Source organism: Marmota monax, unplaced genomic scaffold (assembly GCF_021218885.2).
Source record: "Marmota monax isolate L192 unplaced genomic scaffold, Marmota_monax_Labrador192_F-V1.1 WCK01_AAM20220418_F8-fsc00023, whole genome shotgun sequence".
In the NCBI taxonomy this organism is placed as follows: Eukaryota; Metazoa; Chordata; class Mammalia; order Rodentia; family Sciuridae; genus Marmota; species Marmota monax.
In genome coordinates, this window is record NW_026692907.1 from 1,921,115 (window position 1) to 1,938,425 (window position 17,311).

General features: G+C 39.7%; 2 protein-coding genes across 2 annotated transcripts in view; one reads left to right on the forward strand and one right to left on the reverse strand.

Annotated features, from left to right (window-relative positions):
• Echdc2 (enoyl-CoA hydratase domain containing 2) overlaps positions 1-7,120 on the reverse strand; it is a 64,983-nt gene extending 57,863 nt beyond the window's left edge. Inside the window, exon 1 of the mRNA XM_046450885.2 lies at positions 7,031-7,120. The gene's annotated coding sequence lies outside the window, so the exon portion shown is untranslated. The remainder of the gene's footprint in view (positions 1-7,030) is intronic.
• Scp2 (sterol carrier protein 2) overlaps positions 7,051-17,311 on the forward strand; it is a 107,348-nt gene continuing 97,087 nt past the window's right edge. Inside the window, exons 1-2 of the mRNA XM_046450877.2 lie at positions 7,051-7,184; positions 13,647-13,704. Coding sequence (XP_046306833.1) covers positions 7,116-7,184; positions 13,647-13,704 — 127 coding nt within the window. The 5' untranslated portion in view covers positions 7,051-7,115. The remainder of the gene's footprint in view (positions 7,185-13,646; positions 13,705-17,311) is intronic.

Sequence of the window (17,311 nt, forward strand, 5' to 3'; positions counted from 1 at the left end):
TTTTGGAACATGATGCTTTTGAATGATGCTGACCTCAGAGGAAATGGTTTGTGAGAGGCAGACAACAACAGATAAGAGAGCCCAACAGAGGGGCCTGCAGTTCAGGATTGGGAGTATAGGGCTTGAACTTTGAGTTGGAACGAGGTCTGCAGCCTTAACACTAGAAAATACTTGCTTCAAGACATTTATCACTATTAGAAAATAACTTATTTTTGTTTTCTTCACTAAAATAAAATTTCCATTAGAACATGGACTTTGTTTTCTTCACTGCCAAGCACATAGCAGTCACTCAATAAATATTTACTGAATGAATGAGTGCCAGGCTCTGTTCTGAGGGCAAGGGTTGGGCTATTGTCCCCTTTCCCAAAGGATTACCCTATTTTGAGGAGTTCATCCAGGTGGGCCTGGACACCTGCTAGGGTTGGAAGAGAGGCTGGGGGTATGGGAAGAACTTGGCTGTGGATGGCCAGGCACATATCTGGGATGGTGAGGGTGGGTAGTGTCTTTCTGTTGCCTGTTTACTGGATCACATATGAGGGTTAAAACAGAATATGATTAAATCTTCTTTCTGTTTCCACATTTCATGTATTCTTTCTGGCTAGAGCATTCTCAGATGAGACGAGGATGGACAGTTGAGTCAGTGTACAGAGACCTCCTTGACTCTCAGGACTGAGACCACCCCACCAAGCTAGACTAGGGATGCTTGCACTAGCTGTTGGCCTAAAGAATGTGAAGGAAGGGAGAAGGAGATCAGAAGAAGGCATGGGGCAAAAAGGAGTTAGAGAACTAGAAGTAGGAAATGGAGAAATAAAGAGAAAAGACAGAGGGGACATATTTAAGGAAGAAATAATACCCGTTATCCACAGTCATTTCCAGATAATAGAATGCAATACTTCATAATCCATTCTCTGAGGCCAGCATTATCTTAATACCAAATCAGATTAAGACATTATATGAGAGGAACATTATGGACTAATATCTCTTATGAACACTGGCCAAAAAAATCCTTGACAAAACATTAGCAAATAAAATCCAACAATTGTTGGATTATTATTATATATATTATATTATTATAACCATGTCCTAATGCAATTTATAAATGCAATTTATTTCAAATATCCAAAGCTGGCTCATTTTTTTTTTCCAGTGCTGGTGATAAAGCATAGGGCTTTGTGTGTGCGCCAGGCAAATGCTTTCCCACAGAGCTACATCCCTCAGCCCTCTGGTTCAATGGTTTAACTTTTGGAAATCAATGTAGTCTGCTATATCAACAAGCTAAAGAAAAAACATCTGATCATATTGTTGACTGATGCACAAGCATTTGACAAGAATACCTGGTGTGGTGGTGCACAGTGAAAATCCTAGCAGCTGAGGAGGCTGAAACAGGAGGATTGAGAGTTCAAAGGCAGCCTCAGCAAAGCTAAGTGCTAAGCAACTCAGTGAGATCCTGTCTTTAAATAAAATATAAAAAGGGCTGGGATGTAGCTCAGTGGTTGACTGCCCCTGGGTTCAATCCCCAGTACCAAAAAAAAAAAAAAAAATTGACAAGGGAAAAAGAATTCTGGAAGATGGCAGAGTAGGAAGCAGAAGGAGTCTGTCTCCTTATCCGAACAACAATTACACTTGGCAGAATTGGTCTGAAGTACCTATTTTGGAACTCTTATAGTCTGTTGAAAACTTGAAACTCCTAGGGGAAGGTATAGACCATAAATGTAGTTGGTTTTAGTCAATTTTTAAAAATTTTAAAATTTTTTGTAGTTATAGATAGACAGCATATCTTTATTTTGTTTATTTTTATGTGGTGTTGAGGATCGAACCCAGTGCCTCACATGCAAGGCAAATACTCTGTCACTGAGCCACAACCTCAGCCCCTTAGCCCTTTTAAATATTTTATTTAGAGACAGCGTCTCACCGAGTTGACAGGACCTTGCTAAATTGGTGAGGCTGGCTTTGAACTTGAGATCCTCCTGCCTTAGCTTCCCAAGCTGCTGGGATTACAGGCATGTGCCACTGCACCCAGCCTGGATTCCTAGGATTTTAAATGAACTTCCAGGGTTCCTGTTTACCTGAAAGCTTTGGAACCTCCAGGGAAAATCAAAGGAAAATTTGGGGTTGAAGGCAAAAATGAAATTTGTGTCTTTTCACGTTCACCAATCCTGGGAATAATCAGGATCAGGAAGGAGAATGGCATAATTATTACTAGGAGTTAAAATCATGAGTTTTGCTATCAGTCAACTTTGGCCCAAACCTTCTTGGCTCCAATGCTTGTTAACAGGCCCAAATCTGGTCTTTTGCTGCTCAAAAGTCAATGCTCGGGAGACATGAGCTGGTGGAAAGGAAATCAGTTTTATTGAACAGGTGGCCTGAGATAACCGAACGGAGGGGCTATTGTCTTCAAAGCCCCATCTTAGGGAACTCAGGGACACAAAGGGATTTTATAGAGGGAAAGGAAGGGGAGGGGCAGAAAGACTATGTGCTGAGGTGCACATCCAGGCTCCGTAACTGTATTTGTCATTCAAGGGGGTATTTTTCTTTTTTTGCTGGAACATCCTTGAGATTAATAACTGACCTTCACTTCCTAGGCTGGCTTTTGAAAACGAATTTTTAAACAAACACATTATTTCCCTGCAAGTTAAACATGATTCCACTTTTAACTAAAGAACAATATGAGCAAGTCCTTGGCCCACATTTTTATGTTATCTGAGGACTGCCAGGTGTCTGTCCTGGGTTCTGTAAATCCAGAGAAAAGTGAATGATCAGTAAGTTTTTTTTTTTTTTTTTTAAAGAGAGAGAGAGAAAATTTCAACATTTATTTTTTCGTTTTCGGCAGACACAACATCTTTGTTTGTATGTGGTACTGGGGATCCAACCCAGGCCGCACGCATGCCAGGTGAGAGTGCTACCGCTTGAGCCACATCGCCAGCCCAGTAAGTTTAATTGTGTGTTTCATTTGAGTTCCTTTTTCTGGACGAGCTAAACTTGCAGTTAATCATTAGGATACAAAAAACAGCTTTCACCAGAGAACAGAGGAGACAGAAAAAGGCAACATTTTTCATCCATTTGCAGCTCCAGTCAGAGGTGTCCTCTAAGCCAAGCTGGAGAAAGACTCATCTATTGCTCAGCAGCATGACCTCCAAAGTTAGTGATTTTTAAAATCAGTTAAAGGCAAGTGAAGCTGAAGATTTATTTTTTCCTTTAGTTACTTGCTTATTTTCAATAAGTCCCTGACCAAATTGCTTAACCTCCACCCTTCTTTCTTTGTCTGCAAAGTGGTGGTAATAAACCTTGACTGGAATCAAGGGCTGGAGGATTCATCTTCATTATCACCATTGTCACTGTGCTTGCCAGGCACACCACTGCCATAGGGTAGGTATTGTTATCATCTTCATTTACAAATGGAAGGAAGCCATGAATCAGAAAGGTTAAGTAACTTTCCTGAGGATGGCCAGCTAGTAGCTTGGTTTATGTTTGATCTCAGGACTCCATAACCTTCTTAAAACACTGATACTGTTTTGCCTTCTAAATACTTAGCACCTGCCTGGCTCGCAATAAATGTTGAATTATTATTGGTAGTAATTAATTTGGAATGTCACTCAAATATTCCAGCTTTTTTGGGTCATCACTATATCCATTAAGGTTTTTTTTTGTGTGTGTGTGTGCGTCTGTGTTTGTGTGTTGGGGATGGAACCCACGGCCTCTCATGTGCTAGGTAAGCATTTTACTACTGAGCTAAGCTCCCAATTCTTCCATTAAAGTTTAAATAAAACGGGGATTTAACTCCCTTTTAGAGCCTAATGGGAAAATCTAAGCTTTCCCCTGTGTCTTTCAAGATTAATTGCAATTTTGGCTGGAGGTATGCTCAGTGATAGAGTGAATGTGTGAATGTTCAGCATGTGCAAGGTCCTGGTTTGATCCTCAGCACCCCCCCAAAAAAATTTGGGTTTATATTAAGCCTGGTCATTTCTGATGCTATGCCCCTGCTTTCAATGAATTAATTCATATTAAGGATCATCTGGCCTTTCTTCCATATCTCTTCTCTGTAACTTACTGGACATGGTTACAATTCCTTCACTCCCTAAAAAAACCACAGACAAAATGCATGTGGTAGATTTTTACAGAAGGTTTGGGAACAAGCACAAGGCTTCACTTCTCATGAGTAAAAGAGGTTAATGCTAAATGTTACAGGCTGAATTCTGTCCTCCCGAATTCATATGTTGAAGTTCTAACCCCTAGTACCTCATGATATTTGGAGATTGGATATCCAAAGAGGTAATTAAGTTCAAATGAAGTCATGGGGGTGGGCCCTAATCCAGTAAGACCAGTGTCCTTACAAGAAGAGGGAATTTGAATAGAGATGAATATAGAGGGAAGACTGTGTGAAGACACAGGGGAAAATGGCCATCCATAAGCCAATGAGAGAAACCTCATATGAGAAACAGGATTTTTTTTTTTTTAGAGAGAGAGAGAGAGAATTTTTTAATATTAATTTTTTTTTTTTTTTTTTTTTTTTTTTAGTTTTCAGCGGACACAACATCTTTGTTTGTATGTGGTGCTGAGGATTGAACCTGGGCTGCATGCATGCCAGGCGAGCGGGCCACCGCTTGAGCCACATCCCCAGCCCGAGAAACAGGACTTTTGGCCTTTAGAATCTTGAGAAAGTAAACTTCTATTGTTCAAACCACTCAGCCTAGTGGTAGTTTGTTATGACAGCCCTAGCAAACTAATACACTAATTGGAGGAAGTTCTAAGAGGAAATCTTGGGCCTGGTTTAAAGAATAAAATGGTTGCTCTGCCCTCTTTCTATAATATTACTGTTTCTGGGACTCTAAGGGAGCTTACTTAGCAAAGGAGCAAAGAAAATGGGATGATAGTTCCCATGACCATAGGAAACAACATTTTTCCCCCCTCCTTTTAAAACATAGATTGTTTTAAGAAGAAATGCTCCCTTAGAATATCTTCTCAACTGATATCTAATTTTTTAAAAATCTTATTATTTTAAGTATAAAAGCTATATATACAGAATACACTCACACTGCTGGAGGGGGATGTCTCTAATTGGAAAGTATTTAGCAAATATCTGGTAGAATTATAAATGCACAATCTCTGCTCGACATGGTAATGCATGTGCTTGTAGTCTTGGCTGCTAGGAGTCTGATGCAAGAGAATTTTTTGAGTCCAGGAGTTTAAGGCCAGCCTGGGTGACATAGCAAGAACCCATTAAAATAGTACACACACACACACACACTGTCAGCTTTATATTGCTGTGATCAAAATACCCCAAAAGACCAATTTGGAAGAAGAAGAATTTATTTTGGGCTCACAGTTTCAGAGGTTCAGCCCATGGTTGGCTGATTTCATTGCTTTAGGCCAGATAAGGCAGAACACCATGGCCCAAGTGCAACAGTAGAGGAAAGCTGCTCTCCTCATGGCAGGATGGAAGGTAGGTCAGAATGGGTCAAAGGGAGATCTGTGCCTCACTTTGACCCATTCTGACCCATTCCTTTCTGTGATGACATGAAGTACACAATTTGAGAGACAGGGTAGAGTAAGGGCGTTGAAGAGGAATGCATTTGCTACATCTTTGCTAGGCATATTTATACATATAAATCTATAGTACAGAGATGTGATCTAAGAAGGTATTTTTAATTCTGCTTGGTAACCAGACATGTTAACCATTACTGGCATGAGGTTATCTTTCTTTCTTTGTTTTTGGTACCAGGGATTGAACCCAGGGGCACTTTACCACTGAGCTACATCCCTAGTGTTCTTTATTTTTTGAGGCATCTAAGTTGCTTAGGGCCTCCTCTCTTCACCATGGTTGATTTTGGGACCGTCAGCAAAAGAGTCTCTGCAAATGAGTTCAACGTAGATAAACTTCCTATTTTTGTGTTGCCCTGATTTACTTGGCCACTGGCTGGGAAGAAATCAGCACTCCAGGTGTGAACACCCCCTTACCAGTTTTTCACAAACTTGTATCCAGTATAGTAGTTTGGAGAACCAGACATGTTAACCTCTGGCCTTGAGCTGGGGCTTCACAGAGATGTCTACATTTCTAAGATAAGAAAAGTTACCAATTGGGCTCCATGGTACAGCTAGCAGGGGGAGGAAAAAAAAGGGGAGAAGAAGCTCTCCCCTTCTCAGGTGATGTCCTTGAAGGTTTAACTTGCCCAGAACAGTGAAAGAAAAAACTGCTTTTATGTAAACTTCTGTATGCTGTGAACTTCTGAGCCCCTTCCCTTACATGCTGGGTATAAAACTCTGAAACTACCTGAACTCGGGGTTCAGGGGTTTGATTGATTAACAGCAAAAGCTGTGCCCTCTGAACCTGGCTGCAGCCAAATAAAACTGTTTCCTGCTATCTTTGGTGCCTTGCTTTGTCTGTCCCTACAACAATACCTGTGGCTAAAGTTTAACAATTGATTTAATAGTGTTGTTTGTGTCCAGGTATGTGAACATGACCTTTAAGTCTGGACTTTTACTTAATCCATGTGAAAGTGGACTTTATACCATGGCCACTCTTGTTTCGTCCTGCAAGCCCCCTTTCTACTTATCCTTATTGCTTCTATTCCACCTCATCACTCATTTTATCCTACCAAAACACCTTTTGAGAATTTCAGGTTAGAAAACAAAGACGCACAGCTGGAGACTGAAGATCGTGCATCTATGGGCAAGCTTCTCCTTTCCTTGATGAGCCTATACTGTAAGTTTATCTCATGCATTGACTCTCCTACCACCATCACTAATGCAATAGAGAAAGTTAAAAAGACTCTCATTAAAAGAACATTAAAGAATCTCAGGCATGTAGAATCCCCTTTTGCCCAATCCCTCCTGTCTCAGGCCCTACTCCAGGTCTTCTCTCTCAAGGTGAAGACTAAACAGGCCCAGGGCGTGGGAGGTGACTTGTGTTAGGATACTGAGAGCTTGGTCCCGGTAGGATCAGACTATCTAACACCCCACAGGGCACGCGCAGCCGCGCATGCGCACTGCTGAGTCCGCCCGGCAGGCCCCGCCTCCCGCCCCACCGGCCTACCTTGAGAGCGCTTGCTGCTGCCGGGGCTTCAGTCGGTTGGAACCCGCTTCTGCTGAGCCTGTGTCTGCCGGCAGCAGGCCCAGCCATGCCTTCTCGCGCGTGCAAGTCTCCGCCCCAGCGCCGGGTGTTTGTAGTGGGGGTTGGCATGACCAAGGTAAACAGAGGGGCGGACCTTGTTCCCGGGAGGCCTGGAACCCCAAGGTGATGGGAAACGGGGGCTAGGTTCTTTCCCCCTCCTTCCCGCCAGGGGACGACCCTCCTTCCTAGCTCCGGCTTCTTGGAGCGTGGGACATCAGAGAGGCCGCTCGAGTGGGAAGTGATATTGGTGTCTCCTGTCGTGCCTCGGATTGGTCCTGAGGCCAATTATTTATTCTTCCTCCTCCCTTCTCTCTTCTTCCTTGTCAGTTTGTGAAGGAGCCCCCAAGTTAACCCAGGGCTCGCACTTCCTTTGATTATAAGTGGAGTCCCGAAGTATGTGCACAGGGCAACAGCTGTTCCAAAGGGAAGCATGCTTGGTCGTGAATGTCACCAGTTCTCCCCCCCCCCCCCAAAGTACTTGTAGTGCCCTATCTCAGAACCATCTCCAGAAGTGGTTGGGGAGCAAACATTAATGATCCTCAGCGTCTTGGCACTGGTGGCAGGTTTCCTGGGTTCTCTGATCTTTTTGTGTTTGCCTGGTCCTCAGGAGGCCAGAAGTGTCTCTCTTCAACACTTCTGTGCTAGAATAATGCCAAATTGCCATTAGTTTCTTTCGTTTTAAGTTTCTCTTGTAATTATTTGTATCATTTGTCTTCAGCCCCGACCCTTGACCCATACTGGGGATTGAATCCATGGTAGCTTTGCCACTGAGCTTTTTTTTTTTAGTTGGTGGTGCTGGGGATTGAAACCATGGCCTTGTGCATTCGAGGCAAGCATTCTACCAACTGAGCTATATCCCCAGCCCCAGCTCTTTTTATTTCTTATTTTGAGACTGGGTCTTGCTAAATTGTTGAGGTTGACCTCGAACTTGGGATACTACTGCTTCAATCTCCTTAGTTACTGGGATTACAGACAGGCATGTACCACCACATTTGCCTAGAAGAAGGGATCCTTTTCGTTTTTGGTATTGGGGATTGAACCCAGGGGTGCTCTACCACTGAGCTCTTTATATTTTATTTTGAGACAGGGTCTTGCCCAGGTTGGCTTGGAATTTGTGCTCCTTCTGACTCAGCTTCCCTAGTAGCTGGAATTATAGGCATGGGCCACCAGGTCTTAAAGGATCAGATCAGATCTCTTCCCCAGAAAACCTCTGATCCTCCTGGCCTTCTCACAGTGCCTTGTACTTACCTCTATCTTACAACTTACTATGTTGTACTGAAATTCTCTTTCTCCTCTTGTAAGCTGCTGCAGGGTGGGTACCATGTTTTATTTATTCTCTGCTGTTCCCCTCCCACCCTGAAGGTGCCTGAAGATCCTTAATAGATAGATGTTAGTTGAACAATATTAAATGGATGTACTCACTGAAAGAGTTCCTGGAGAGATTTTTTTTTTTCTGTGAAGGCAGCATTAATTATTAGGCAGCATTTATTATTATCTTATCATTGGGCTAAGAGCATGTAGTTCAATCAAAATAGAAAAGTTGACTTCTATGTTATAAAGCAGAAGCTTGGAGATCATCCTGTTGTTTCATGGAAGAGGTGAACAGTAAAACAGTGTGTTCCATTTTTAGGTATCTTCCATTGGTGTTGAATGTCTGATTATATGATGTTTAGAAAAGCAGTTTCTCACAAAAGTAGGAGATGTATTTTTTCTCAAGTTGGGAGGTGGGGGGATATGTTAATAATCCTGAGGGAAGAGATGGGGAATATGGAGAGTGCTTTCATCATTTAAGCATATACTTAATACATTTACTGTGTGGTATTTGCTAGGGATGGCAAAAATGAAAAGAAAGGAAGAAAAAAAAACACCACCAACAAGATTCCTATTCTTAAGGAATGTATAATCTGGAGGAGAAAAGGATAAACAAATAATAAACAAGGTTGATTTGGGACATTTGGTTAAACATGGCAGACCAAAATCATGAATTTATCTCTATTGGTGCTTTCCAAATTTCACTAAAACAACAATAAGGAAATAAAAAGGTATTGACATATAAGAGCAATGTGAATAGGAGAGGAAATTAACAGAGAAATGTCAGAAAAATTTTGGAAAACTAAAAGCTGTTGGAGAAGTGATCATTGACTCAGCAGAGGAGCCCACAAACCAAGTTCTGGAAGAGGGGTAATACTGGCTGAGTCTTCCTCCAGAACTTCAGAAGGCTTAAGGCTTGGACATAGTGGCTACTGAGTAAGGCAGGAAGAAAAGAAAAACTGTTCTATGAAACAATCAGATTCCAACATCCCTTTTACCACCTGGTGACTATGCCTTTCCTTAGGAGAGAGAAAGAGAGGAATGGGCTGGGGACAAAACATACCCTTCAAAGGCATTCCTCCAGTGACCTACTTTCTCTAACTAGGCCCCACCTCCCACCATTTCTGCCACCTCATAGTCCATTTAATTATGAACCCAACAATGGATGGTACATCCATTGGTGGGATCAGAATCCTCATAATCCAATTACTTCCTAAAAGCCCCACCTGAACATTACTGCACTGGGGACAAACCTTCAATACACGAGCCCTTGGGGGACATTATAGATCCAAAACTATAGGTCCAAACTATTAACAGAGACCATGATATAACTTCTTAAATTGACAAAGAAATAATACTGTAAGAATATTTAGAAGGCAGTTTATATCAGAAAAAATACCTAAAAAAAATCTAAAGTGCATGTTTTAGGAGCAAGTAAGACTTTGTAGGGCATAGTGAAACAGAGGATGGCTGTTTTTATAATAAGTCATGTGGCACTTTTTTTTTCTTGCATTTCTTTGGTTAAAAAATAATTAAGAAACAAATATAAACAGAAATCCCAGAAGTTGGCCTTGTGCCCTCTTTGAGTCACTGACTCCCTTCCAGCAAAGTGTTGCCATTAACCTGACTTCTGACCTTTGATACTATGGATTAGTTTTGGATTTAACTCAGGAGTGCTTAACCATTGAGCCACATCCCTAGCCCCCCCCCCCCCCTTTTTAAATAACTTTATTATTTATTATTATTTTTTTATGTGGTGCTGAGGATCGAACCCAGGGCCTTGCACATGTAAGGCGAGCACTCTACCACTGAGCCATAACCACAGCCCCCTTAGCCCCCTTTTTTAAAAATTTTTTTTAGTTGTTAATATAACTTTATTTATTTATATGCGGTGCGGAGAATTGAACCCAGTTCCTTACACATGCCAGGCAAATATGCTACCACTGAGCCCCAGCCCCAGTCTATAAGGATAGCTTTTAATCTGCAATAACTAGTTGGTAGAGAAAGGAGTCCAGCCTGTACTAAATTCAACTACATTTTGTACAGAAGTAACTGGATGATTTAAAGGAAGAATGAAGGGTAGGTAGGGGGACCAGAAGGGGCTCAGTAGAGTACAGGAAATGAAAAGTAATAAATATTGGTATAAATTCAATTAGGCCTGCTGTGTCTGCTAGCAGGCAGTTATTAAAGTTAGGATTTTAGCTCATCTCAGAGACCAGGAGACAATCTGTCTATCCTTAGGTGTTGAATGAAGCACAATACTTTTTTTTTTTTTTTTGTAGCAGCCTTGAATTTTCTAAAATGGGCAAGGATCTTTTAGGGGTATGGCCTTGAACTATTAGAAACCATGTTAGTGTTCTCATTTGAGATGAGGGTTCGGAATTCTAGCTAGAAATGTTCAAGAGAGGTTGTTTTTTCGTTTTTTGATGGTGGTGGAGGGTGGGGGGGATACCTCGGATCGAACACAGGATCATTCAACCACTGAGCCACATCCCCAGCCCTATTTTGTATTTTATTTAGAGACAGAGTCTCACCAAGTTGCTTAGTGCCTCGCTTTTGCTGAGGCTGGCTTTGAACTTGCAGTCTTCCTGCCTCAGCCTCCCGAGACACTGGGATTACAGGTGTGTGCTATCTCACCTGGCCTCAAAAGAAAGTTTTTTTTTTTTTTTTTTTTTGCCAGGTACACTCCTGTAATCAGGGACTAGGGAACCCGAGGTAAGAGGACCATAAATTCTAGGCAGTCTCAACACTTGACCTCAGTAATTTAGTGAAATCCTGACTCGAAAAATAAAAATGGCCAGGGATATAGCTTAGTGGTAGAGTGCCTATGGGTTCAACCTCCAGTACTGCAAGGAATTTGAGGGTAGGGGCAAATCTTTGCTAAATGTCATATTTTTTCTAATCAGTTATTAAAGGACATTTGGTAGTTTCATTCTAAATTTGCTTTTAATTTTGAAAGGGAAAAGTATGTGTTTGCTTGACTAATCTTTACTATATAGATGATAATTTAATTATTACTGGATACTGCTTGTTGGGGTCTAGCACAGTACTTTTATGAAAGGTACTATGTATAAATGATCTCACTGTAACTGGTGAATACTGTATTAGGGAATTAAAAAGGAATCCCTAATTCAAGAACTATGGAGAAGAATTAGAATAGTTCACAGATAGGAACACATGTCCAATGTTTTGTTCAGTTTAATGGTTATATTTTGGCACTGTGTAATTAGTGTACCATTTAAGTCAAGTATCTAGCATTTCAAACCATCAAGTATCTGGTATTTCAAACAGTGTTTTGTATAATGAAATCAATATAGAAGGTGACCTTTAGCATTAAAAGAAAAATTGAAATAAAATGCCAAATATTGTATCTAAGAATACTTATGCTAAACAAGGATAATTATTTTATGAAATTTTTGCTACCATCATGTGGTTTCATGGGTATACTTTATTGTGTTATAAAGTGTATCTTATTGTGGTTTGCAGTCAAAAGAATGTTTGGAATCCATTTCTTTTAACATGCTCACCGATCAGCAAATCATTTCACCTTATCTAATCAGTCACTAAGTTCAGTAGATTTTATTTCTTTTGTTTCCATGTCCATCTACCTTTTTCCATTCTTTTTGATACTGTCATAGTTAATTCTCACTTGGACTGATTTAGAATTATGCCAATTGGTGTCACTGCCTATAGCCTTGCTCCTTTCATTCCTTTCTCCACTTTGCATGCATCCAAGTTTTTGCTTTTCAGAGCAGTTTTAGGTTCACAGCAAAATTGAGCACAGAGCACAGGGATTTCCCATATCCTGTTTCTCCTAACCAATACACATAGCTTCCTCCACTATCAACAATCCATGCCACAGTGATACATTTATAACAATCTGTGAACTTACATGGACATGTAATTATCACCCAATGACCATGGTTTACATTAGGGCTCACTCTTAGTGTTTCAACAAATTTATGACATATATCCATCATTAGGGCATCCTACAGAGTAGTTTTATTGCCCTACAAAGCCCTGGTGCTCCACCTGTTCATCTTTCCCTACCTTCCCAACCCCTGATCTTTTTATTGATTTCATAATTTTACCCTTTTTATAGAATGTCATTTACTTGGAATAATACAGTAGGCAGTCTTTTCAGATTGGTTTCTTTCATTAGTATACATTAAACATTCCTTCATGTCCTTTCGAGGCTTGATAGCTCTTTTCTTTTTATCACCAAATAATATTCCATTGTTTTGATGTACTATATCCATTCATCTACTGAAGGACATCTTTGTTGCTTTCAATAATTGACAACTATGCAGAAAGCTGCTAAACATCTATGTGTAGATTTTTCTGTGGCTATAACTTTTCAGCTCCTTTGGGTAAATGCCAAGATGTGATTATTGGATCATATATGAGTTTGTTTAATTTTATGAAAACTGCCAAGCTGTCTTCTAAAGTGTTGTACCATTTTGCAGGTCCACCAAGCAATGAATGAGGGTACTTATTGCTTCACATTCTTGCCACATTTGATATTGTCATTGTTTTGGGGTTTTACTCTTCTTCTAGTAGATGGTGGCATATCATTATTTTCCATTCTCTTAAAAAATCCATTGTCTTCAGGACCTCGTAATAGGGCATATAAGGTCCTTCATGAGTTGGCTGTAGACTTAGACTGTCTGATGGTTCAGTTCCACTACTTATTAGCTAAGTGCCTTTGCACAAATTGCTTAATTTCTCTGTGTCCTTGTTTTCTTATTTGCAAAATTGTGAGGATTGGACAAGTTATTACATATGAAATGTTTAGCACAATGCATATTACACATAAATGCCAAATAAATATTAGTTATTATCATTTGATCCTAAATTACTTTTATGTCCTTATCACTTTCTATTTTCTTCATTGTGCTTGAATCTGTTATATTAATTATCTGTTATATTTAATTATTCTATAGAGAAAAAAATGGTCTTACTTTCTGCTCTCACTTAAGCTAGGTACATGTCTCTCACAAATCATTCTGCGCTTATGATACTATAGTGTAATTGCCTGTTTTACATTAGACTAGAAGTTCCCAGAGGGCAAGAACTGTACGTTATTTATAATGACAGTTGAGGAACATGGCAAGTTCTCAATAATATATTTTTGTTTGAATAAATAGTCAATGAATTTCTATGATGCTTTATTGTGAAAAATTCTAATTGTACTTGTTTCTGTTTATTATCTTCTTCTACATTCTAGTTTGTGAAGCCTGGAGTTGAGAATTCAAGAGATTACCCTGACTTGGCAAAAGAAGCAGGTAATAGAGAAAATTTAGATCTTTGAATATTCATAGTTTATTATGTGGTCTGTCTTTATTGCATAAGGGGAGCAGCCTGGCAAGCAAAAGGAATCCAGGCGAAAGGGAAAAAATTATGTGGCACATTGCCTAGTGGTTCACTAGAAAAGAGAAAGGGAAAGGAAAAGGACCTTGGCTGTTCTTAACCGATATAGAGCCAGGACAGATAGTGGCTTCTGATTTTATGTGTTATCCAGCTGTTTGTAGAATGGTAAATGGATCTCTGGGAAAGAAAGGTAGGGTTATTAAAAACAGATAACTAGATTCTAATATCTGTTCTTCTTTGGATTTGTAACAAAATTAATGTCTTCCTTTTCTGGAAAAGGGATAACCACATTCAAAATGTTTTAAGTACCTATATGGTAGTTTTTCTTTCTTCACTTTGCTGAGCCAACCTTGATGATTATTTTTCTATTACTAGGCTACTACTGCATGACTAAATGCTGGAGTGCACTTTGTTATTATATATTCTAGTGTTAGTGCTAGCAAGCAAAGGACTTGGGTGAATACTTGTGAGCTGAAACTCGAGAGAGAAGAATCCACAGGAGAATGTATTTGGTGTTCTTCAGAGACAAACTTGGACCATGTTGCACCTGCCTGAATTATGGGTGTGAGCTCCAGCAGGGATCCTCTTTGATTGTTTTCTCTCTCTCTCTCTCTCTCTCCCCCTCTCTCCCTACCAAGGATTGAACTCAGGGGCATTTAACCCCTGAGCCACATCCCTAGTCCTTTTGTTGCCCTTTTAAAATTTTATTTGGAAACAGTTGAATTGTTTGTGGTCTCATTAAGTTGCTGAGAGTGTCTTTGAACTTGTGATCCTCCTGCCTTAGCCTTCAGAGCTGCTGGGATTACAGGCATAAGCCACCGCACCCAGCCTCTTTCTTTTCTTTTTTTTTTTTAAATATTTTTATTTTTTAGTTATCGGCGGACACAACATCTTTGTTTGTATGTGGTGCTGAGGATCGAACCCAGGCCGCACGCATGCCAGGCGAGCGCGCTACCGCTTGAGCCACATCCCCAGCCCCTTTCTTTCTCTTTAAAGAGGACATACATGAGAGCTTCTTTGCATGGTTTAAATAAGTAAATAAATGAAAAGAAGGGAAGAGAGGGAGGGAGGAAGGAAGAAGCATGTAGTCTAAGCTTAAATGCCAGTGTTAGGCATGATCCTTGCCCTAGGAATCTCCTCCACCCTGGTTCCTGTTAGTTTGTTGCTGGGAAAACCAAAAAGAATTATTGTGGTTATTCCACAATAAGATGTTCTTGCTTGTTTCTGTGAGTACCCTGTGTACATATATATTTAGATTTGCATCAACTTAGTATGCAACTCAATATTTAGATTTTGTATGAGAAATTAGAGCATCTCATCCCCCAAAAGGAAGATTCATGATATTTAATTAACTAACTTCTGTTGGTTTTTAGGGTAGACACCATTTAAGGTTTATACTCCATGTTGATAAATTTTCTTCTTGTGACTATTTTCTGCCTTTCTCTGCAGGGTGAGTTTAATCAAGTCAGGTTTCTTGTTATTGTAAATCCTTTGCAAGCAATAGTGGAAAAATAAATAAGAACATTTTATATAGAATAGACTTTAAACTTAGTGTTGGGCTGAGGATGTAGCTCAGTGAGAGCACTTACCCTGCATGTACAATGCGTTGGGTTTGATCCCCAATACTGGGGGTAAAAAAGAATTCCACCCATACATTTCACCTTAAGTACCCTCAGACCATATTGGTAACATTTGATCGAACATTTATTTAAACACAATTTGGAGGGAAAAACACCTGAGCTCCTTCTTGTAAATGAGAGCATTTTACTCTCTATAGGTTCATTTGTAGATGTACTGAGGCAGCGGGATTTGTTTCATGGAGTAATGGATCAAGAAATTCTACCCTCTACTTCTCCAAAGTGGCTGTAGGAGGGGGGTTCTGCCACCATGTTCTTTCCCTAAATGCATGGAATGGAGAGGGGCACAACCAGAAGTGTCCTGTCACTTCCATTATTCTATCTTCCTTTCCCTCAGGAAACATGATCTCACTAACATTATTATAAAAGATTTTTTTTTTGTTTGTTTTTTGCTTATACTCTGAGCCGGAAAAGATAACTTATTTTCTGACCAAACTAATCCCATAAGCAATTATATACCTTCTTAAATTAATAAAAAAAATATGAGGTCAGGTATGGGGGCAAGAAAGATGGTGGAATGAGATGGACATCATTACCCTAGGTACATGTAGACTGCACATGTGGTGTGACACTACATTGTGTACAACCAGAGAAATGAAAAGTTGTGCTGCAATTGTGTACAATGAATCAGAATGATTCTGCTGTTATATACACCTAATTAAAATAAATAAATTAGTAAATATGAGGGCTGGGGCTGTAGCTCAGTGGCAGAGCGCTTACGTAGCATATGTGAAGTGCCGGGTTTGATCTTTAGCACTGCATAAAAATAAACAAAAAAATAAAAGCATTCTTCCATCTACAACTACAAAAAATTAAAACAAACAAACCAAAGTAATATATATCATATGGTTTTAAAATGAAGTACAGAATGGCTTAAAATTCCTAGGCCTATTTCCAAGTGGAAACTTAAAAAAAATACCAAACTCTTTAGCTTTAGTTTTTCTGGTGCTTATCTACATATATAAATGCTTACTGGAGTTTTTTAATAGTTGGTTTTAGATATCTGCATCTCACTATGGTAGACGAGTATTTAGCTCACACTTCTACAGCCTCTGTTTTTTTAAAATTAATTTATTTATTCTAATCAGTTATACACGACAGCAGAATGCTCTTCGATTTATTGTACACAAATGGAGCACAATTTTTGACTTCTCTGGTTGTACTCAAAGTAAGGTTACACCATTCATGCAATCAAACATGTACCTAGGGTAATGATGTTCATCCCATTCCACCATCTTTCCTACCTGCCCCCATTACAGATTAGCATCCATTTATCAGAGAAAACATTCGGCCTTTGGTTTTTTGGGATTATATCCAGTCTTTATTTTTTTTTTGTCTTGTTGCAGTGCTGCAGACTGAACCCAGGATGTCGTGCATGTGAGACTAGTACTCTACTACTGAGTATTCCTCTAGCCCCAACCTTTCAGTCTTTTTTCCAGTTTATATACTTAATTTTACTCAGGGTCATTTCAGCCCTCTATGGATACCATTAAATCTCCTTTCTTGCTCTATAGACAGGACCACTGGTTTTGTAGGAATGAACACATCATTTGTCCCCCACCAACCTTAACCCCAGGAGTGAGACTGTGTCTCCTTTGCCTTCTACATGTATGATGGAACCACGGAGATGAACAAGATAAGAACCTTATATTTATAGTTAGGTTTGTAGTTAGGACACGAAGTGTCAAGTATCAAAGAAGGTGATATGGAAAAGTAATGCTATAGTCTCGAGGAAACATGATTACTTCTAAAAGGAGAGAGCTGAGATGATTTGAGAAGGATTTTTATTTGAATTGAACATAGATTATATAGAGGTAAATTAACCCTGAGGAAACTCTGAACTTAATTTTTATTCACTCAAAGCAAATACTTCAAGTACCTTTTG